Source organism: Callorhinchus milii, unplaced genomic scaffold, assembly GCF_018977255.1.
Source record: "Callorhinchus milii isolate IMCB2004 unplaced genomic scaffold, IMCB_Cmil_1.0 Scaffold19, whole genome shotgun sequence".
Classification (NCBI taxonomy): Eukaryota; Metazoa; Chordata; class Chondrichthyes; order Chimaeriformes; family Callorhinchidae; genus Callorhinchus; species Callorhinchus milii.
The window spans coordinates 5,921,371-5,944,582 of record NW_024704760.1 but is presented as its reverse complement, the minus strand read 5'-3'; the positions used below and the strand labels follow the sequence as shown (position 1 = coordinate 5,944,582).

Below are 23,212 nucleotides of genomic sequence, written 5' to 3'. Positions count from 1 at the left end.
TTTCAATGCAACCTTTTCCAACAGGAATATTCAAGTTAGAAAGAAACAAAGCAATTGAACACTCTATTAATGTGCATTCTAAAGGCTGAAGCTACTGTACAGCCAGCCAAGATTTTTGTTCTGAAAATGATTTGCGTGGAATATTCCCAGGAAAGAAAATGTCATTTCATTCAGCCTTAAAACAGCACAGCCACCCTGGATTATTTAGCATACTTCAGGCAAACTGTTCTGTAATTTTCTGTTTAAACTTGACATCCTAATTCTACACCCTTGTTTATACAGGAAATGTGGTCAGATAACTGAGTCATGCCTGTTTTTTTAGCAGAGACCGTGCTCAATTGAAAACATAAGAATCTGATTCTAAAATAGGGGAATATGTATAAACGTCTTTCAAGACAGATTTGTACATCCCGTGCAAAGAAAGACATACCGTTGCAAATGCCTTTCTTAATATTAACACCATGTAGCGTAGCAAATCAAGGCAAGTTGTTGTTGTTGCTGCAATAAGTTTGGAGAAAAAAAAAGTATATTGCTCCGTTGCAGGCTCATCAACAGAACAGGAAGCTGGTCCGTGGCATTGAATGATGATGTAAACAAGCAACTATGAAAAGGGGCTCGAAAACCACTGCAGACAGCTGAGCACATGTGAACCATTAGGATTAAAGTGGCTGTCAAACTGAAGTTTTTATCAGGCTTTATAGTTTACTCAAGGGGAATAATACAGCTTCCTACGGTGGTTAGTTCAGGGAAATCAAAGCGGGTATTTAATGCTATTACATCCATGGGGGATGCCACAGGCTTTATTCTTAAATCTACGCATAAAGTCTGAGTGTCGTTAAAACTTATGAATTATTGCTAAACAGCCTCCAACTGGCTGCAGACAGCAAAGGTACAAATGGCTTCCAACAAAACTGGGGTACGACTGTTTCTGATATCTGCTAATCGTAAAATACCAATGAATGTTTCTGTAAAGTGTAGAGACTTTATATTTGTCGAAGAACACGGCAGCATATTTACCCACGGCAATGTCCCACAAACATCAAGCCATGAAGTGAATGACCCTTTTACCTGGAGAATTGTTGGCCAGGACACTGGGAGAAGCTCCATTTTCTTGTCCTTTTTTTTCTCCTCTCTTCCCCCTCGCTGGTGTGTTGCACCACAGATCTTGACCCTAATAATATTAATCACATCTTCGAGATGTCTTAAAGCGTTTCACAGAATATACTGTAAAGTGAATTGACTTCATATTTTGTGGGCGAAATGTGGCAGCCAATTGCACACAGTAGTGTCCCGCAGACAGTCGTGGATTGAGTGAACAATTTTTTTTGAAGGAATTACTACTCCCGGAAAACAACCGGGTTCCTACTCACTGCTGGGTAACCAGGGGCGTGTGCAGAAAGGAAACTTGCCCAACGTTTTGCCCTGTCAGGAATTGAACTCAGGTCCCTCGCTTGCAAGACGAGTGCTCTAACCACTGAGCTCCAGGACTATTCATCTCTGTTTTCAATAATAATAAAATATCAGCCTCCCAGGTCTCTGTGATCCCATGCTGGAACTTAGGCAACACGAATCATGTGAAGTTGCCTGTGTTGACGTGTCCTCTGATCTTCCATCCATAGCTTGGAGAAGCCCTATGCCTGCCATAAGCACAGGGGAGCGTAATTATTTTGTGCACACTCGCACAAAATGTGAGCAAAATTGGACACACTATTTGCGGGGCCTCCTAGCATCAAATCTGATTAAGTGTATCAATAAGATGTTTACGGTGCATGCATTCCTCACAAATGGCATTTACTACGTATTTCAGAGGGGTGAGGAATTATTCAATATCGACAGCACAATGCAATATAAAGCATTCAATTCTGTTGCAAAACCTCTGTCACCTTTTGAATGTAATATGCATTAAACCCTTCGGCGATGGGGAAACCCAATGTGTCCGCAACACTTTGCAGACCTCAAATCCATTTATCATCGCCTAAAGTTAATTGTAACCAAATTGCACAATACAGTACATACCAATTAATGGGGCACCTTTCCCATTTCCATGTATTCAGCAGTGTTTGTTGAATAGAAATATTTGGGTACAAAGGAATAGTTTGTGCACCACATGGGATTGTACTGGGTATAGGGAAAGCAGAATGAATTAAATGCAAATATTTATTGTGATTATTTTTGAGTGAACAATTCCAACCAAAACAAAAACACAACATACTGCAGATGCCGGAAATCTGAAAACAAAAACAGAAGTCGCTGGGAACACTCAGCAGTTCAGGCGACATCATGGAGAAAGGAAAGTGAGTCAACATTTTGGATCCACAACCCTTCGTCAGGACAAAATTTTGGTTGTAAAAAAATTGACAAAATATTGCCAGCGTTCATCAGATTTTGAAATGCTGCACTTTTTTTTACGGGAAGAACTCGTGGTTTATTTAAATGGCTCGTTATTTTTTAACGCTGGTCCTCTCGAACATCAATATGATCTTCAAATCTGTAGGAACAGCACGACAACCCTGTTCATAAAGAGACATTGTGATAAAGCCAACTCGACCGGCCAGAAACTGTGGTTCAAGCAAATAGCAAATCAATGCATCTAAGAGAAACCTTGAAGCCTACATGAGGGAGAAGGCGATAGAGGGGTATCATAAAGGGAACGTAGGAACAGGAGTAGGCCATTCAGCCCCTCGAGCCTGTTCTGCCATTCTATTAGATCATGGCTCATCTGTACCTCAACTCCAATGACCCGCCTTTGCCCCATATCGCTTGATAGCTTTACCTAACAAAAATCTATCCACTTCAGTCTTAAAAAATATTTAAATGGATCCACAGCCTTTTGCGGGGGAGAGAGAGTTCCAGATTTCCACTTCCCAGTGTGTGAAAAAATGCTTCCGTATTTCACTACTTAAATGGCCTCGCTCTAATTTTAAGATGATGCCCCCTTGTTCTGGATTCCCCCACCAGAGGCAATAATTTCTCTATCGAATCCCTTTGTCATTTCAAACACCTCAACTGGAGAAGCTTGTGTGCAGTATAAATTGCTTCACAGACTAGTTGGGTTGAATGACCTGCATCCATGCCGTATCATTCTTCATAGCAACAAACAGGCGAGAAAAGTTTAATCGTATCAGCTTGTGCTGAATTCAAACTATTTTTAATACAAATGCAGTTAATTCATTTGCTCCACTGTAACTTACTCTTGGCACCCGTTACTCTGCTGGATGTTACTTTAAACCAACGTGCTTTCTTTCTGTGCTTGTTCCATATTTTATTTCTGTAAAAGAGCCAGAATCTTTTTCTCTGAATAGTGTGTTGAAAATGCAGACCAGCTGGTTCAGGAATCCTAACCTCATTCCAAGCTAGTTTAAACTGCGGTATCTTGGACAAGGCTGGTAAATTGCCACTTAAAACAGAATTTGCAGATATATGCATGAAGGACTTAAATATTGTATGATTTCACATTCATATTTTTTTAAAAAAACATGCAACGACCCTAAAATGCTCCCACTGCTATATTGCGTTGTAGCTTATCCTCTGCTCTAACCATTTCTACCCTGGAATCGTCGAGATATCATGACAGCATTTTTCACAGAACTTCCAATGTCCGAGGCGGTGGGGAAGGCAAAAAAAAATCAAACTATCCATATGTCAGCAAGTTATTCAGGCAGAAAATTGAATTTTGCGCGGAATTTGGGGTGTTGGTTGAATTTCTGCCATTTTGCATCATGTGAAACTGGACGAAAAACGATGTTTTTTCCACAGTCACAAAATCCGCCATCGAAGCCAATTGTGAGGTGACGAATCTCGTCTGCCTTCAACTGGATTCAGTTGTCTATTGCACCTTCAGTTTTTCTGCTTGCGTGAGATGTTTTGAGCAAATCGAGGACAGGACTTAAAAAACTGCATTTGCTGCAAAAGGGAGGAGCAGAGTTATTTATCTTGAACGTAACGTGTTGCTCTATCTGATTACAATTACGACTGCTACTAATAATCATCCTTGCATTTGGTTTGACGCCATATCCGGTCATGGAGACACCTCAAACCGCTTGACAGGATTTTACTGTGCACAACAATGTGCCACCAACAGTCACGAAGTGACCAATTGTACCTGTTGGCCAGGGCACGGGATAAAAACTCCTTTTGGTTTAACGTCCGCTGGAACAGGCAGACGGCATCTCAGCTTAATGCCTCGTCTGAAGGCTGGCACTTGTGCCAATGCAAGGCTCACCCAACACTGCATTGGAGTGGTTGCATAAGCTGTTGCCGCATTCACCTACGAAATAAACCAACGCTACGCTTTGCAGTAGATCCCGAGAAGCTCCTCGAGACATCCTGCCGACGTGCAGTGCACTTTAATCAAACGCAAGGAATACTATGATGATTATGCTAAATCCATTCTGCACAGGGAGTGAAGTGAAATTTTCGTTTGATGACTCACTTCCACTCCCTCAAACGACGGAGCATTTTTTTTCTTTGAGTTCATGATGGAACGTCGGGGTCTTGGCTTTTTCAACTTCCATTCAGCCTCCTCGGTAGTTATTGTGCTGTAAAATATTTTCCAGCAATAATATGGTTCAGATGACTACTTAAAAGATATTGCCCCGCACATGTTGTGCTAACAAAGCATGTCATTCTCCCATGTTTTACTTCCTATATTCTGACTCAGTAGTCCCTCCTGTACATTTCACAGACAGGTTATGATTAGCTTCTCGAAGTCTACATCCTCTCACAGGAAACTTTCGGAAGCCTGGAATGTGAGGGGTGGTGGTGGGGGGCTCAGGCAGTGCCTGTGCTGATTCAGAAATCATGAGTACTGCATGACTCAGAGCTCAAGCAAAGAAACATTCCGGATTAAAGAAATACAAACAAAAACAGGGCAAACATTGTCTGGAGGGCAAGGTCTCGTAAAGGCAGGATTGTGGGGCATTTGTGACTCGAATCCTGACATTGTTCACTTGTTGGGCTTTTTATTACTTTTCCTTCTCTAACAACCCGTTAAACAATAGAAAACACACGGGCGAACTGAAAATTACGTGCGATATGGTTCCTCACCCTCTCCTCTCGTAGATAAAACACTTGCAGCTTTTCGAAAAAAAAACTTTGCATTTAATATAAACCCTTTCACCAAAACAGAACGTTCCAAAGCGTCACAGAAATTACTGTCACATGTAGCGACTGTGTGTTTTGTAGGTGAATGGGGGTGGCAATGTCCCATGAAACGAAGGGCATTTTGTATTTGGGGGATTGTCGATCAGAAGACCGGGGGAAACTCCCTTCTCTTTTCAAATAGCGCAGAGTTTTTTAGCATCCACCTGAACAGAAGCTCGGCTTAATGTCTCATCGGATGGACGCAATGCAGCATTCCCCCAGCACAACATTGGAACGTCAGTGTAGCCTTAGCTAAAGCCTTTGTAATAAGTCTCATCGCTTTTCTCTGACTCCCCAAAAAATTGTTCTTTAAGGGATCGGTATTTTGTTTTTATCATTGCAGAGTAGCTGTGTTATTTACACCTAACGCTACTGTGTTTATACAACGACTGGTCACTTTCATCTTTGGAGCTACTTCAGCGCCTCTCTCAGTTTAGAATACATATAGAACGCATTGCTATTGCTGTCGATCTTTTTGAGAGCAGTTTCGTTTTATTTCATTCTGCCTTTTACTCGATCGGAGCTGCGTGTCATATTTTACTCTTTTAGAACCGAAACCGTTGCATTTGGAAAATGTTGCCAAGTGTTGACTGTTGATATTTTCATCTCAAAGCAATGGGACTCCAACAAAGCTCAGTCCAGGAACTATACAAACAACTATGAAATTACCTACAAGGGAAAATTCTTATGACTCAATGCAGTATCCTTACTCCTTATCGCCATCCACTGACCATCAGGGGAAAATGTGAATGTACGGTAACACACGATTGGATTCAACTTCAATAATCTCAGTCTGGCTCAGGCGGTAACATGCTCACATTTGAGTCAGAAGCTTGTGGGTGCAAGACCTATATTGGGACTATAACTTCAGAGTCTAGGCTGAAATTCCAGTGCAATACTGGGGGAGGGCTGCATTTGTAGAGGTACCTTCCTTCGTTAAACCAAAGCCCTGTTTACCTGTTCAGGGCGGATAATAAAGCACACATGACACTCTTTGAAAGGAGAAGCAGGGTTCTCTCCGTGCCCTGGCCAACAAATCCCACGCATAAAGTTGGTCGGTTGTGTGCAATTGGCTGCCGCGCTTCGCCCACAAAATGCACGGTCAATGCATTTAACAGTATATTCTGCGAAGCGATTTGAGGCATTTTTACGATGTGACAAGGTGCTATATTCCATACAAGGATTATTATTATAACCCGCCTGACAATCCCTGGGGACTATTTTACACCGATCACCCTAAATAGCAATTTTTTCCTATGCCTTTATCATGGGATTTCTTACAGCAAAGATACGGCAAAAAGATCACATTTTTTGTCAAAACGTGAGACAACCTCATTGTTTAGGTTCACACATTAAAAAAAACTAACATTTGATTCTTTGGGACTACTGTGAAATGGTTTAAAGAGCCCAAGGATTATTTTTCAGTGGATTTAGTCTAGCAACACAAAACCTCTCTCCTGCTAACTTAATTGGCATTAAATTTGGAAATGATTCATATTTTAACCTCTCATTTCAAAACGCACAGAAACATAATACCTTAAATGCGTTCCAGTGGCTTATTGTTCAATGCCTCTGCATTTTCCCCATTAAATATCAAAGAGAAGACAGTCATTTGCTGGTTGGAGACAATCCTTACAGCACAAATTGAGCAACACATTGTAACTTCTCCAGAACCAGCCGATTGTGAGGAGCGGTGCATCATGTTAAGACAAAATACACAGTCACTGCACTTTATAGTATATGCTGTGAAGCGCTTTGAGGCGTCACAACTACGTGATAAGTCGCTATATCAAATGCAAGGATTAATATTATTAAAATAATTAGATTATTACGAATTAAATGCTTGCATTTCCAGATATGGTCTTAAAACATTAAGGCACAGCAGTAAAAATGTTAACAAGGCTGATGTATCACACAAGGATTTGAAGACTTCTTAAACAAACAGATGCTTCTCATTGTATACTTCCTGTCATAAACAAGTCTAATCTTTTGTGTGTCTGCGTGTGTGCGTTCATAAAATGCACTCATCAAGTGGAACAAACATAAAATGCTCAGGAAAGGAATATCAAAGACTCAGATATTGGAAACAGGAAGCTGAGTGAAATCATGCAGAGGTCTGCGAGATGGAATGGGACAGATTGTATCAAAAGGACTAGTCGTCATCTCCGTTTGGGTAGGAAATAATGTTGAATAACTATTTCAATTAAAAGCAACCTACATTTACACTATGCTTCAGAGACGCATGGTTACCCTAATTTTATGGCACCTTATTATGTCGTCGAGGTGGCTCAAAGCGCTTCACAGGATAATATTAGTACTACTACTAATAATAATCCTTGCATTTGATATTACGCCTTATCACGTCTTCGAGACGTCTCAAAGCGCTTCATCACAGAATATACTATAAAATGAATTGATAAAGGCAGCCAATTGCGCACAGCAGTGTCCCACAAACATAAGCCGCTACATCAAATGCAACGATTATTATATTAATATTATTATTTTCTTTCAGAATCGAGACATTTTGGCGTCAGGTAGATGGCCTTTAAAGGTAAATTTTGGTATTAAATTTGAAATATTTTTGGGCACAAAATATTTTGAATGCAATGATGTGCAAGTTATTCTTTTGGAATGGAAAGCACCATTAAAATCATTTCACACACAGGAACCTTTGAGTTTAGCTGTATGGTGCAGTTGAATCTGCATCAGTGAGTGCACTTATATAACTATTAAGTATTAAATAATAAATAATAATCCTTGCATTTGATACAGCGCCTTATCACGTCTTCGCGATGTCCCAAAGCGCTTCACAGAATTTACTGTAAAGTGAATTGACTGTATATTTTTGGGCGAAACGCGACAGCCAATTGCACACAGCAGTGTCCCACAAACAGTGGTGGATTGAAGTGACCAAATTATTATTTTTTTTGAGGGAATTATTACCCCGGAAACTCGATCCGCCAATTGACTAACAACCGGGTTCGTACTTACTACGAGGTAAGTAAAGGCGTGTGGAGTAAGGAAACTTGCCCAACATTTCGCCCTACATAGATGCCATTTTTTATAACCTTTATGTAAACTGACCTATAAAAGCTAACCTGTGGATGAAAAAAAAACTGATCCAGAGCAACAAACTCCCCCAGAAAATGCTGAATTAATTTCAGGAAGACTCACATGTGTAACTTACCTTTTTTTTAAAATGAGATACTTTAATTAATTCACTCCTGCAGGCCCCGGTTTGCACTAGTTCCACTGTCTGATCTGACCCCAAATAGGTGTGAATTGTCGCTACAACAGTGAGAGTCACGAGATTCTGAAATTAGTTTGGACGAAGAAAGCCATTCGGCCCACTGGAGCTTATCCTTCCAGAACACCCACCCTAACGACCCCAGATCACAGGATCAAGCTACTTTATAATAATAATAATAATAATCATTGCATTTGATACAGCGCCTTATCACATCTTCTAGACCTCTCAAAGCGCTTCACAGAATATACTGCAATGCGACTGTAGGTTTTGTGGGCAAAATGAATCCAGTGTCCTGGCCTCAGCCCCTTTCCTGCCACCTGTCCCGGTTGTCGTTTACCTTCTGAGTGGAGGAAGTAAGTCATATTGCAAAAGCAGCAGCCAGGCAGTGAATGAGTTAAAAAAACAATTTTTTATATATATAAACAGTGTAATGCTTCCAACATTTATAGAGCATGTTACTCGCAGACTGTAAATTATCGTGCAGAAAGCTGCACTGAAACCGTCAGAACACGCAGTGATATGATTTGGATTCAACGCTGTTTGAGTTTTATCACTCGCAAACACCAGAGTTGATTTCCACTGTACACTGTGGTTTTATCTTCAATAAGTGATAGTGCTGAATTCTTCCTTTATTTACAACATTCATTATTACAACTAAAGAATGGCAAATAGGTATCTTACAAAGGATGTACTTTTACACCTCTCCATCTGGAACAATGCCGGAGGCTTGGATCATAAAATTCAATAACCCTTGAACCACATTAGAAAGAGCGACAAAAAAGTCATACAACTTATTTTCAGTTCTTCGCCGCACAGTTAGACATTCTTCTGTCACACGCAGTTTATTCGGTTTCATCCCTTAACGTCTGAAGAATTTGAATTAGATTATCCAGGCCAAAGATATAACCTTTATCGGGTCCGTCGTGAGTGCCCTGGTAAGACTGGAAATCCTTGTATGTCGTGTGAGCGAAATCTATCATATGAACCTCAATCTTGGCTGAACCATTTCCAGGCTGTGGGGAGACGTCGGAAAAGAGATTACAGTTACAGTTATTGCACGAAAGTTTGTGCATTTGGATCTCCGCACTGTTCCTTTTCTGTTCTGCTTTCATCTCTTTTCCGTCATAAATGATAAGAAGTGAACTGGAGTAGAATCTATAGGAGCTCTGCTTCTCTATCACTGCCTTGAGAGCTTTGAGTCGAAGTAGAACAGGCTCGATCAAGTCCTTCCTGAGGTACGTGCCGTTGTGTAGAAACTGGTAAAGGGACTGTTTGAAACCTTCAGTCGAAAGAGATCGTCCATAATACTTGTTCCGACACAGGAAGTGACCGCTCTCAGGCTGGTAAATCTGAAATAAAGTAAATTATAAAATTGATCCTTTAATTTTTTAAACGTAAAGTTTTTCCACTCTAGAGATATATGCAGCGCAATAAATATGATGGTTGTAATTTTATCTACAGCTGGATCCAAATAATGCTGCATAATGTGCTTCTGGGCTACATTTATAAAGCCAATATAAACAGACAGTGGCATAAAAACAGTGGGCAACTGGCTGCCACTTTTCGCTCATAAAATATACAGTCAATTCACTTTACAGTATATTCTGTGAAGCGCTTTGAGACGCCTTGAAGACATGATAAAGCACTATATCAAGGCAAGGATTATTATTATTATTATTCCAAAGTGCTATTGTAGGCACATTGCTGTTTGTCATTAACTGTTCAGTGTTAACAAATGCACACAGTTATGCATAGTTATCAATCAATATGGGTTGAAGCAGAAACCATCCGCATAAATAAAAGGACATTTAGTGCATTCATGAAGGAGAAGGGAATAGAGGAGATGGGAATAAGAGGGGTGGGGACTCGCGTGAAGAATAAACACAACACCAGCACGGACCAGTTGGGCCGAATGACCCATTACCATGCTGTCACGTTACACGGATGCAATACATGCAACATTTCAGCCCCTTTCAGTTGGTAGCACTCTCGTCTCCATGTCAGAAAGCCGCGGGTTGAAGCCCTACTTTGGCAATTGAGTTGCTAACATACGGTGACACTTTAGCGCAGAAGTGAGTGAGCACCACATTACCGAAAAAAAATATCCATCAACTGGACCTGTGGAAAAGGCTCCCTAGGGAGACGCCTGAAGCAAGAAATGTTGATTCCTTCAAACACAGATTAGATAGTTTTCTTTTAGGAAATAACATTATGGGAAACAGTACATGGGTAGATCCGGACAATACAATACATGCGTGCGACCGCGAGGAAGGTGGAAGGCGACCTGGGTTGGTCTTTTTTCGTTAAGCATTTCTTGCGCTCTTATCTGTAATTGGCAAAAGATGTAAATAAATAGGTCTGTGATCAGTTACCTGCATTCCACAGATGCGGACTCCCAGTGATGCCGAGGTGCTTTGCTCACACTTCTGTATGTGTCGGGCTTTCTTCTCCTCTGAGGCATCGTCCCCATGTTGTCTGGTGCCCATCTTTAAATCCAGGATGCTGGGACATTTGAACTGCGACACGACATTTTCCAGTAAGAGAAATCCTGATTTCAGTGTTAAGGAAAACAAGAGTTCTTTTTTGGAACAAGATACATGCGAACATTTTCTATTTTGATACTCCAATAGGTTCATTTAACAACGACAACAACAACAAGTTGCAATGTTTCATGAAAGGCAGAGTCCCAGAGCGCTGGACAGTGGCAGATCACGACTCCGAGCTGGGAGGTGGGAGGGGGTGACTGGTAGGCACGGTCGAATAGGAAGGTTCGGGCTCGACCTGAAGGAGCAAGACGGAGGGACAGAGGGATAGAGTTTGGGGGTGTAGTTGTTGTTGTTCTTGTTGTAGTGGCTGAAAGCATGTTGGGCTTTTTTTGGCACGATGCAGACTTGCTCAGATGATGTAGAATCATTACATTTCTCTTCAGGCTTGTTGAAATATAAGACATACAAAGGTAATAATATGTGGCTGGTTTATATGAGACATAACATACGTTGTAATAATAATAATAATCCTTGCATTTGATATAGCGCTTTTCACGTCGGGAGGACGTCCCAAAGTGCTTCACAGAACACACTGTAAAGTGAATTGACTGTATATTTGTGGGCGAATGCGGCAGCCAATTGCGCACAGCAATGTCCCACAAACAGTCGTAGATTGAAAATGACCAATTTAATTATTGTTTTGGGTTTTGGAGGATTATTATTAGGCTCTGTGTGGAGTAAGGAAACTTGCCCAAGGTTTCGCCCTCTGCCTGGAATTGAACTCAGGTCTCTCACTTGCAAAGCGAGTGCTCTAACCACTGAGCTACAGGACTCCACATCGTGTACATCGTGTAGTGTGTCTCTTATATCATTTCAATCTACTGGCAAAGCATCAACTTAATCTAGTCTGTTGACCGTTTTTTCCAAATCAGAAATTAATTAATTTGCTTTTCAGTATTCTGCACAAGGAACTGAATAAAAATAACTTTTCAAATCTTTAACACACTAATTATTCTGATGTTGGCAGCAATTGCTTTCGAAATAACTTTTTACGTTCGGACTCTGAACAACTACATGAAATTTCAAAGATATTCCAAAAAATCTATTTTTTGGATTATATTTTTTTCACAAAACAGAACGATGAAAACGAACATTACAGACGAAGTTACAGATTACACATTTATGAACTGCAATAAAGTTTTAATCCAAAGCGATCATGGGTGTGTGTAAAAAAAAATGCATGGTTTGTTATAATGTGAACCACTCAAAATAGCGTCCTCCAGTGGAGACGAAACATCACTACTGCAAATATCGCACGTCATTAAACAAGCAGAAGATGCGATTAAACAAGCAGAAGAAGTTTTTTTAAAAAAGTCTAATAATCATAATCCTTGCATTTGATAGAGTGCCTTATTGCTCACAAAAGACACAGTCACTACACTTTACAGCATATTCTGTGAAGCACAGGACAGGCTCTCAGAGCACTTATATCAATTGCAAGGGTTATTTTTTGGATTAATATCGTGTCATTGAGACGTCTCAACACTATTCACAGAATATACTGTAAAGTGGATTGACTGTGTTTTGGGAAAAAAGGTAAAAAGAGGGAATAATTTTTAAACAAGACAGTAAATCTATACAGTAAATCCCGTAAAGCACTTTGAGACTTTTTAAGGATTTGAGAAGGAACTACTTGCATTTCGAATGTAAAAATTATTGTTATAATTCACCATTGCTGCTCTAGGAATGGTGTTTGCTATAACATTGGAATATATCGCTGTGTGATCAGGTGTGTAAAGCAACAACAACAACAACTTGCATTTATTTATACAGCGCCCTTCAGGTAGCGAGAGGATACTGTATAATTTCTTCTCCTTGGACTCCGAGCACATGCGGCTGAGCTGCTCCCTGTGACATTGCAGACTCCAAGGGTTGAAGCAGTTTTTCTCTGAGTTGGAGCCCTGGTTTCCGTCCATCATCTGAAACAGATTGCCGGAACAGATTCTCACGGCCAACCTCAGAGCCCTGGAGGAAGTGTAGCTGCTGTGACATTCCAAGTACATTTAGAATATATATTTGTGGCATCAAAACAGCCCGAAATAATAACCCGCCTTATCCTTAGCTTCCCAATGCATTGCAGGTCATGTCATGAGAGAGTTTGGCATTGCTGAACCCTCCAGTAAGGGGCTGTCAATGATGATACAACAACAACTTGCATTTATATAGACCCACCCCCCCTCATGCAGGGTAGCATCCCAGAGCACTTGATGCCATCATTGTAGCCACTGCCGCCCATTCCACACTGGCTTGTGCTTCCTGTTTACAGAACCCGTGACAGAATTTTCATATGACTAATATTTTTTTAGTCCAAGCTCGATTTGAAAAACAAACAAATAAACAAACAAGCAAATAATAATTGGGTCACTCAATCCACGGCTGTCTGTGGGGCGCTGCCGTGCGCAATCGGCTGCCGCGTTTCGCCCACAATATATATACATATATATATAGTCAATCTTCTTCACAGTATGTATTGTGAAGCGCCTTGAGACGTCTCGACGACATGACAAGGTGCTGTATCGAATCGCAGATTATTATTATTATTATTGATTTATCCGCAGGGGAGAAAGGGAATTATTACCACGCAGTCTGCTTTGAGTTAAAGACGAGCACTTAAGAGAAAAAGTATTGGCCGAAATTAACCTCAACCTGCCTTTGATGGAACTGGGAAGGAAGCATTGGACTGTGCTGCAGGAGAAAGCAAAGCGAGGATTACCTGTCATGGCTGCTTCCCTCCAGCTGGGAGCTCTCGATGATACCAGCACTGTGATCACTGCTGCCCATTACACGCTGGCTTCCTCGCTTGTGCTTCCGTTTTGCCATTGCCGGAGCCTCAGGTCCTCCTTTCTCTGCGCCGCTGATCTTTTGGGCTTGAGGACAAGCCACCAAACTCAGCTGGCCGCTGCTGTCCTTCTCAAGACAGACTGAAATGGTCCCTGAAACGGCAAAGCAGTCCATCGCGTCACGACAGACAATTCAATTCGCCAAGTTAAAACTCATTTAGGTACCACGAAATGTCTTTCTGCCAGCAGTACCAGCCAAATGTAATAATAATAATAAAAATAATAATAATCCTTGCATTTGATTATAGCGCCTCATTGAGATGTCTCGAAGCTCTTCACAGAATATATTGGAAAGGGGAGTGAGTGATTATGTATTTTGTGGGTTTGTGAAGCAACACTGAACAACACACACTGCTACTTTTCATTCAGTCTCATCTTCTGATGGAATCAGCAATTTTGGAGCGAGAACTACTTTGAAAAACTTCTTCCATATTTAAACAGCAAAGTACCAAAGTTCCAGAAAACGCGACAGTTTGGGAATTTTAAACTTGTTTCCAATTGATCACAAAATGGCCCAGGTTTACGTAGTAAACTAAAGCGCTGCACGAGAGCATATGTGACTGAATGTGTTTCGCTCACGAGAAAGACTTGAAACACAGCGAGGCACCACTGGCACTACAATTGTACGATGGAGGGTGATATTTGAGTGCACCCATTAGCAGGGCTGAAATTAGCTGCTTGTTAAACATAAATGGCGTTGATGAATGAGATGCTGAAAAGCGCTGTGTCGACACGTGGTCTGGTTGTGCATTGCATGATTAAGAGACAGCACAAATGACCAGGAAAAGTAAGCATTGCTAAGTGCAGAATGATGCCATAAAAGTTCAGAGCTTTCCACAGTACGTGGGCCAGTGCTGATGGTCAGGTTACACAATGATAGTACAAAAATACATTTTATGGGGTCAGTCCTATTACCACCAGCAGTAAAAAAATAATGTTCCTTAGCCTACAGAAGTCCTCTTTCAAACCTGAGTTAGGAGTCCTGTAGCATATTGGTTATCACGCTCGCCTCGCAAGCGAGTGGGTTCGGGTTCGATTTCCAGGCGGGATGAAACCTTAGGCAAGTTTCCTTACTCAAACACGCTTCTGTTTACCTCGTAGTAAGTAGGGACCAGGTCGTTAGTCCATTGGCAGAGGGTGTTAACCCCTCAAATAAAATGTGGTCATTCAATTGATTTTAGTGAAGTTCTCACCATATATCATGCATAATTCCTTTATGCAGCATGACGTTCAGGTGCTTCCATAAGTGCTCTGAGAATCTACCCTGCATGAGGGGCACTATATAAAGGCAAGTTGTTGTTGTTGTTGTTCTTCCTACTGGGAGCTGCCACTTTGAGATCTCTCTCAGTCCCCCTGTATTTTGCCCCTCTCCTCCAAACCTGAGTTGAAAACCGTGTAAAGAGCAGCAGTGTCTTTCAAATGTTTTTTTTAATCTGCAAAAGCTGTAAAAGTCTTTAAGAGCATAATATCGGTGGCACGGCGAGTCTTTTGATTATTTGATCACACGCGTGCAACAACAACCGCAACATATATTCCACTCATGCCACGCTTTCACGTCAGGAGGACGTCCCATTTCATCAGGGAAGAAGTAACAGAGAAGCGAGGAACTCCTCCACACAAGGGAAGGAAACTTGAGAGGATGAGTCATTCAAATAACTCTCGTTTGCTTCATACCAGCAGCAGCACTGACATAAACCTGGGAACAGATTAGCTTCCTGACCTCACAATAGTCAGCAGTGACAGCTGGGCCTTGAGAAACTTAAAGGGGAGAGAGGAGACAATATTCGTAAAATTACTAGATAAGGTGTATAACACTTTATATTCCGTTTCTTTAAATATCCGTTATTTTTCAAGCATAAAGGCCATTGTTCCCAAGTGGTTATTATTAGACTGTTATTTCTCCGCTTGAAGCACATTCCTTCTAAATTTAGGGCGAGGAGTGAGAATGCCCTTGAGATTTTCACGTCGTCAAAAATAAACATCTATGTCACCTTTTATCTCTTATCAAAAAAAGTCTTGGCTCTATCCAATATAAACACACTAAAGCTAAAATTCGTTGGCAACTAATTTCCAAACATTACAGTACATAGACAGCTAAATTTATGCTGCGTGTATGTGTGCAGAGGTGAATAGCTATTTTACAGAGGGTTAAATTATATAAGCAAATATCTTAGATATCAGGGTTACAGTCATGGGACAATTTTCTTGGCCAGACATATATCTGCATAACTGAACAATGCACCATTTATCTTACTACTTTTATCGCTGCTATAAAGGCTCCACGACACTGTAATTCATTTTCAATTGCTGCAAACTCCTAGTTCAAAAGGACATCTCCTTTGGCTTTTCACTCAACCTGTACAATCCAATTACAGGCTATTTGTGTCTCGTCAGTCATTCAGTTGGACTTCTGTACAAAGCATTTTAATGCAAATTATGACCTTCATGTTTGTTGCTAGACGAGTTGCATAGTTTGCATACAGACAACCTCTGCTGCTTGAAATGTGTATACCCACACATAATTAATGCAGAAGATAACTTCTATATGATATCTGTGAATTATTTTACCTGCACACATTACACAGAAAGCAAAGATACCTCTGCAGGTACATGATCCTCCTATCAAAAAACAGTGAGCGGAAGGTAATAATGCAGATAATTTTTCATAGGCACTTGAAGGACCGAACCATTTAAACTTGTGCACAGGCACATTTGCTTATGCACTGGCTCTGCATTCAATATCCCTTTCATCCCTTTGTGCCACGCATGTGACTCTATTATACAAGTAGTTCATAACCAAACGCTGAAGCTATGATGTGTTGAGTTTTTTTTAAAATGCTCTTTGTCACGAGCAGTAATTTCTCTTGTCTTTGCAGCAGAAATGTTCAATTATCACTTTGCATCATGAAGTTTACCCTATAAGGCTAAAATAATCATCATTGTTAGATCAAAGATAATGGCACAAGTCTAAAGGAACGTAAATTCAGCGCCTTGGGACGTCATCTCAACGTGAAAGATGCTATACAAACGTAATTTGTTGTAGTAGTTGTCGTTGCAAATACAAACATGTATTTTACACATTTGAAAGAGTGCAATCTCGCTTATGAAAATTGTCCCTCCAAAACAATTGGTCATTTTCAATCCACGACTGTTTGTGGGAACGCCGCTGTGCGCAATTGGCTGCCGCGTTTTGTCCACAAGTATACGGTCAATTCACTTTACAGTCTATTCTGTGGAGTGCTTTGAGATGTTGAGAAGACGTGAAAAGCGCTATATCAAATGCAAGGATTATTATTATTATTCGCACTTTAAAATCCTTATACTATCTGTCTCCCATCATAATGTACCGAGTACTGAACACTCAGTGGGGTAGTAGCAGTGTAGTTGCTATCATCCCGTTCCAATACATGCTTAAGTTATGACTTTGCTTGGAGTACTACATCACTCTGTACGGAGCGATTTCCGTAAGGAATTTTGGGACTATTACAAAAGATATGGGCAGCATTTCTGTTTCATATTTTGCAGACATAACCTTCCTTCTACTTTCAATTTTTGTTCTAAATGCATTCCTGAAAAATGGCACCATCATAGGTAAAGATGATGCAATTTACTGTGCATCAATAATAATAATAATAATCCTTGCATTTAGTATAGAGCCTTATCATATCGTCGAGACGTCTCAAAGCACTTCATAGAATATATTCTAAAGTGGATAATTTGGCACATCTTAATAAAATATGACAATATGACATTTTATATTAAAATATTCTGAAATTATTTTGCCAACAGCCAGAATTTTCCACTGGAAATGAAAAAAAAGTCTGAACAGGAGAGTGTTCAGCGTATTGTTAAGCACCGTACCTTTATACTGAGGAGTGAATGGTTTCATTTCCTGAGGCAGGGACTCATAGAACAATTGTTCCTGGGAGATGAGAGGTTTGCAGATGGTGGTGTCATCATATTTCATCATGCTGGTGTGCCCACCGACCTGATGTACGAAAGGTTCAAGAATCCTCTTCTGTGGGTCAGTCATCTCCACACTATCCAGCAAGTACATTCTCAAATGTTTATCGCCAAATCGAGTTACTGATCAAGTCTCTTGGAGTTTACATATCTTCCCAGCTACGCCAAAAGTGGCAGAGACTTTTCAGGTTCAGGTTACAGAAAATGTCCTTTTAGATTTGATGGCCTGGAAGACAGAAACCCTTTAGCTCAAGAAGAAGTTGCATCCCTTTTTTTAGCCATGCATTTATCAATAATATTCAAGGTAAAGTTAATGAATTGGTAACTCCAGTCGGCTAAAACTGCTCAAATGATGACTTCCTGTGCTGGAGGGCGAGATAGTGGTTGCGGCACAGTGGTTAGAGCACTCACCTCGCAAGCGAGAGGACCTGGGTTTGATTCCCGGTCAGGGCGAAACATTGCTTACAAGTTTCCTTACTCCACACGTTTCTGTTTACCTAGCAGTAAATAGGAACCCGGTTGTCAGTCGACTGGCAGATCGCTTTTCCGGGGTGTAATAATCCCTTCCACAGAAAAAAAAATATTTGGTCACGCAATCCATGGCTGTTTGTGGGACGCTGCTGTGCGCAATTGGCTTCTGCGTTTTGCCCACAAAATATACGATCAATTCACTTTCCAGTATATTCTATGAAGCGCTTTGTGACGTCTCAAATATATTATCAGGCGCCTTATCAAATGCAAAGATTATTATTATTATTAACAATAGACACCTCTGGAGGGGCTAATTATAGGGCAGCTTTTCTGGCTCAAGCATGATACATGTCAGGTGCAGTACCAATATGTCAAGTGAGTGAGATTAATAATGGGGGTGAAAATAAAAAATAAATTGATTACTTTGATTATTATTGTCCACTTGTATTCTGAACTTTACCACACGTTGGGGAGATAGCCCAAGGATTATAGTACAGAGATCTCTTAGATTTAAACATTTCCAGTTTAAGACATTTTCGAGGAGTGCAATGGATTTACTGAGATTTAAGGAATATTCAAGAAAAAAAGCGGAGTCCATGGCTTTTTAATATTAAAACCTCACCGGTGTTGTGACACAGGTAAACTTTGCTCGTTGGTGCAGAGAGCTCTGCTTTCCTTGTAATGACAGTGACACGATATTATCCCAGACTGACAGATTCCGTTGTTCTAACTAGGAGTCACTCTGGCTCACAGCCTGTATTTACAGTAAATCCTGTGGTGCAGTAACCATCTCCTTTGTAGGTAGCACTCTCGCTTCTGAGTCAATTGGTTACAGGTTCAAGCCCCATGTCAGAATTTTGAACTCGTATGATCGAAGGTAACACTCCAATACATTGCTGGATGGTGTGCTGCATTAATAGAGGTGTTGTCCATCAGATGAAACATTAAAACTGAGGACCCACCTGCCTGGTTAGGTGGACATTAAGAATCCCAAGGCAATTTTTGAAAAGAGCGCCTTTGCCAACAATTGGTTATTCACTTCAAGGTTGTTTGCGTGACATTGCTGTGCATAAATGAGCTGCGGCACTCATCTGCAGAATACAGTCACAACACTGTAAATCCTGTGAAGCGCTTTGAGACATCCTCCTGGACATGAAACGTGCTATGTCAAATGCAAGGATTATCATGTATCAAGAAACAAAGTGATTACATGTCCCCGAGAGAGTAAGGAGCAGATTTGTGCCTGTATTTGGAGCAAGGCATTGATCTGTGTGGAATGGGACATTCAGTTATAACCTGATTTATGCAGGTCCAAAAGAACAGGCAGATTAACAGCGAATGGGACAGCTGCAAATAGGGAGTATAGGGATGCCTGGGGTATAACTAAGGTTACACTTTTTTTAACAAAAGTTAAAAGCAGAGAGTTCATTCAGTTATGAACAATAAAAGGATTTATGAATTATTTAATATTAATCATTTTTGGACAGTAACCTTTGGGATAGAGAGGAGTTTAATAATAAAAATAATAAACCTTGCATTTGATATAGCACCTTATCACGTTCTCGAGACATTTCAAAGCCCTTCGCAGAATATTGCAAAGTGAATTGACCCCATATTTTGTGGGCAAAACACAAAGCTTAGATACCATGAGTTAAAGTCTTTTAAAGGTGATAACTTTCACCTGCCTTTAAGACAAAAATGAAGTCAAACAAACATTCCTTTATTGGTGGCTAATCATTTCTTGACTGGATAACAGCAATGGCGGATTGTCTGAAACAGAATGTCCTGAATTTGACAGGCATCCATCCCAGTTAGAATACTGAGCTGCTTAAATTCTTGGATTAGTCTTCGTAAGAACATAAAATACGGCATGCAAAAAAGCCATTCAACCAATCAGCCCGTTCAGCGTTGAATGAAGTTTTAATATTAAAAAACCGTGGAACCTGCTTTCTCTTGAATAATCCTTAAATCGTTGATTTAAAAAAACTAATAATAAATTGATCACTTCAATCCACGACTGTTTGTGGGACACCGTTGTGCATAATTGGCTGCCGCGTTTCGCCCACAAAATATACAGTCAATTCACTTCACAGTATATTCTGTCGAGCGCTTTGAGACGTCTCGAACACTTGATAAGGCGCTATATCCAATGCAAGGATAAAATTATTATTATCATTATGTCCACTGCTTTCACACACATCTAAAATCTGTCCAGTTTGGAGACTTCATCCTGGGCACCAACTAAGCATGAAAGCAGGATCCTGGAAAGTAAGTAAAGAAACAAAGCAAACCCCCTGCAGAACCTTCACCAATCCCCCCACCACATCTCCTCTGTTCAGTCTTGGCTTGATCGCCTTCACAATGACAATCTCCCCAACTCCCCTCCACCCCCACCACCGCCCCGCTTTCCCGTCCCTAACCCTCACTCAAACACACCAATCTTCAGGAATGAAGAGCAAATCTCCTGGAACCAGATTGTCTTGGCTTTGGTACGTTTCAAAAGCTAGCACATCTCATTTTCAAAAGTTTGAAACAATATCATACGCTGCTTAAAAAAAAATGTTTTCCGACTGCTTAACACACAAATGTCAGCCCACACCGGGTATAAATAATCGCAAAAGCAAATAAGTGAAAGCTGCGCTGTAAGTCAATCAAAATAAAATAATGTTTCACTTACTGGCTTGACAAATGCTTTCTCTCTGCAACATGCTACTGGAATGATCCTCTCAGATAATGAAGGGAAAAATCTATTAGCAACAATAAAGGTTGGCTATCAGACCACACGGTTAAGGGGACACATGACAAACTGCGGAATCCTTGGCATGGATCTTTGTACTATGTCCAGATGCTTCCACCACAAGCCGGAGTGTGTAGTTACTCAATTTAAAGGGGTACTGCCTTCGTGAAATGTTTGGCAAAATATTTGGTGTTGACTAACAAATGCACATTGCAATGAGGATAATTGTGTGGCTGCGTCACTCCCACACAATGTCATCACCCTGGAAATGACACACTTGGATCTTTTCTGGGCTCTTCTGCCATCCAACAAACAGGAAAGCAGTGTCCCCTTTAAAGGAAAGCACTCGACTGATAAGCACTGGGTGATAATAACTTAAACAGAGTAGAATAAATCGCACAAGATATTATTCTGACATTCTAAATTTGCAGTAGAAAATATGCAAGTCAGCAAAAGTTTACTCTAATGTCCGATACTAGCAAAATCTAAGTAAATGTAGATCTTTCAAAATAAATCATGTAGGAATAATTTTGAAAGTATGATCTTAGCGAGTCATTTGAAATTGCATCTGTCCTGACAAAGAGGTATCAGATTCATCTTCGCTAATTATTTCTGTGATTTCAAACCATGTGTAGAAGCAGCATGTCGTCTGTTTATTCTGCATGATTAGAATACTTCCCTTCTGCAAGTAATTCATTTAGTGGCTTTGGTTTACATCAATAAATGTGTAGAACCACTACTGATGCACAATCAGCGAAGGCCACTTGAATCATAATATGTTCATGTTGATCTGAACATGAATAGAGGATTAAAAACTATAGCACAATGCAAACCGTTAGTATCTTCAGTGGCTTGTGAAGCATCTGACCAACACTACCTGACTAGGTTCCAATATTTATTATTAGTAGTAGTACTATAGCCCCTTATCATGTCGCTAGGACATCTCTAAAAGCTACACAGGAATTACTATATAGCAACTGTATTTTGCTGGACAAATTGGCAATGGCAGCCAATTTCCACACAGCAATGTCCCACAAATAGCCGTGAAGTGACTGATCAATTTTAATTGGGGGCATTGATGGCTAAGAGGAGGGAAGCATGAAGTAAGCTTTTCACATGTAGAAAGAAGAAATGTGCATTTACTATACAAAATAAAAGTTCGACGGTGCTTTAAATCAGATATTTTCACTTTTCGTTATTTATGTTGGTTTTGCATGATGGCTGTGATCAAACAATACTTCTGAATCTTATTAACACGGTGTATCATATATATTAATAATTGTGCTGCCATGTTCTCCTACAAATATACGTTCACTCCATCTCCTAGTAAATCCTGGGAAGCCCTTCGAGACGTCCTTCTGACGTGATAATAAATGCAATGCAAAATAAATGCAAGGATTATATACATTTTTCCAATGTCGACTTCTTCTAAATAAGCTCGCCATGAACAAGTCACGAACAAATGTGTATTAAACTTAATAACTTGTATTAATAACTTGTGCATTTTCTTTTATGCCCATGTTTTATCTGAAAAACCAAATGATGAATATCTAAAAGATGTTTTTACCTTCAGCCAGACACCATAATAGGAAGCAGAAGGTCATTTGCTGGGACGAGGTTAGTGGCCATTTCGGTATTATGCTTGGCACGGGATTCTTCTTCCTTACAAGGTGCACTCATATTACAGCTGCGTTCACTCAGACTACTGCTGCCTTACCTCTGCAGAGTCTGAATTCTATGAGATCATTCACAAACAGCTGCACATGTACACTTCCTGACACGGAAAACTCGTGGAGGGAATGACTATCACATTGCATTAAAATCCACAGCTAAAAATTTGTACGCTGTCAACACACACCGTTATAGATTAATCCAGTGGCAACTTCATTATGCCAAACATCTACTTAACAGCACCTAATTTTCCACTGATTGTGACATCTGATATATTGCAGTCACTCTGTGAAACACTTCACAAGACATTCTTCCTGAATTCCAGTTTGAATGCAATTGTAGCTATCTGGTTGCTAACTATTGCTTAAAAATAAATTAAACCTGACTTAGCGGGCGAACAATGTCTGAAAATGTCAAAATATGGAAACTGAGGGCCAGTTGTAAAGTGAACGTCACAAAGGTCTGAATGCAATCACATTACTTACTCAACCAGACCCAAATGCATAGCATAGAAGCCTTCAGCGTTACACTGTGTACTATCTACTCAGGCCTAACGACAATGACAGGGCAGGCCCAGAAAGCAATCTCTGTT

General features: G+C 40.4%; 1 protein-coding gene across 3 annotated transcripts; it reads right to left on the bottom strand.

Annotated features, from left to right (window-relative positions):
- Positions 1–8,841: 8,841 nt before the first annotated feature.
- Positions 8,842–21,071, bottom strand: LOC103179118 (inositol hexakisphosphate kinase 1). 3 transcript variants are annotated; one of them, XM_007894225.2, is made up of 6 exons: positions 20,890–21,071; positions 17,640–17,967; positions 13,652–13,871; positions 12,737–12,921; positions 10,765–10,940; positions 8,842–9,741 (listed from the first exon to the last, which is right to left on the bottom strand). In XM_007894225.2, exons 2-6 carry the CDS (start codon positions 17,833–17,835, stop codon positions 9,235–9,237), a joined length of 1,284 nt encoding a protein of 427 aa, XP_007892416.2. In that variant the 5' UTR covers positions 17,836–17,967; positions 20,890–21,071; the 3' UTR covers positions 8,842–9,234. The 3 variants fall into 3 exon arrangements, with proteins under 3 accessions (XP_007892416.2, XP_007892417.2, XP_042198211.1); XM_007894226.2 differs by having other exon boundaries at positions 12,737–12,903; XM_042342277.1 differs by lacking the exon at positions 20,890–21,071 and adding an exon at positions 18,153–18,167.
- Between the last annotated feature and the right edge of the window lie 2,141 nt (positions 21,072–23,212).

What these genes read in the sequence shown, in the direction of transcription:
- LOC103179118 (XM_007894225.2), bottom strand. Translation starts at nt 17,835, where the DNA reads ATGTACTTGCTGGATAGTGTGGAGATGACTGACCCACAGAAGAGGATT. An exon ending in ATTCACTCCTCAGTATAAAG is followed by an intron (nt 13,872 to 17,639) that starts GTACGGTGCTTA and finishes TTGCCGTTTCAG; the next exon opens with GGACCATTTCAGTCTGTCTT. An exon ending in TCCGCATCTGTGGAATGCAG is followed by an intron (nt 9,742 to 10,764) that starts GTAACTGATCAC and finishes ACTTTATTTCAG; the next exon opens with ATTTACCAGCCTGAGAGCGG.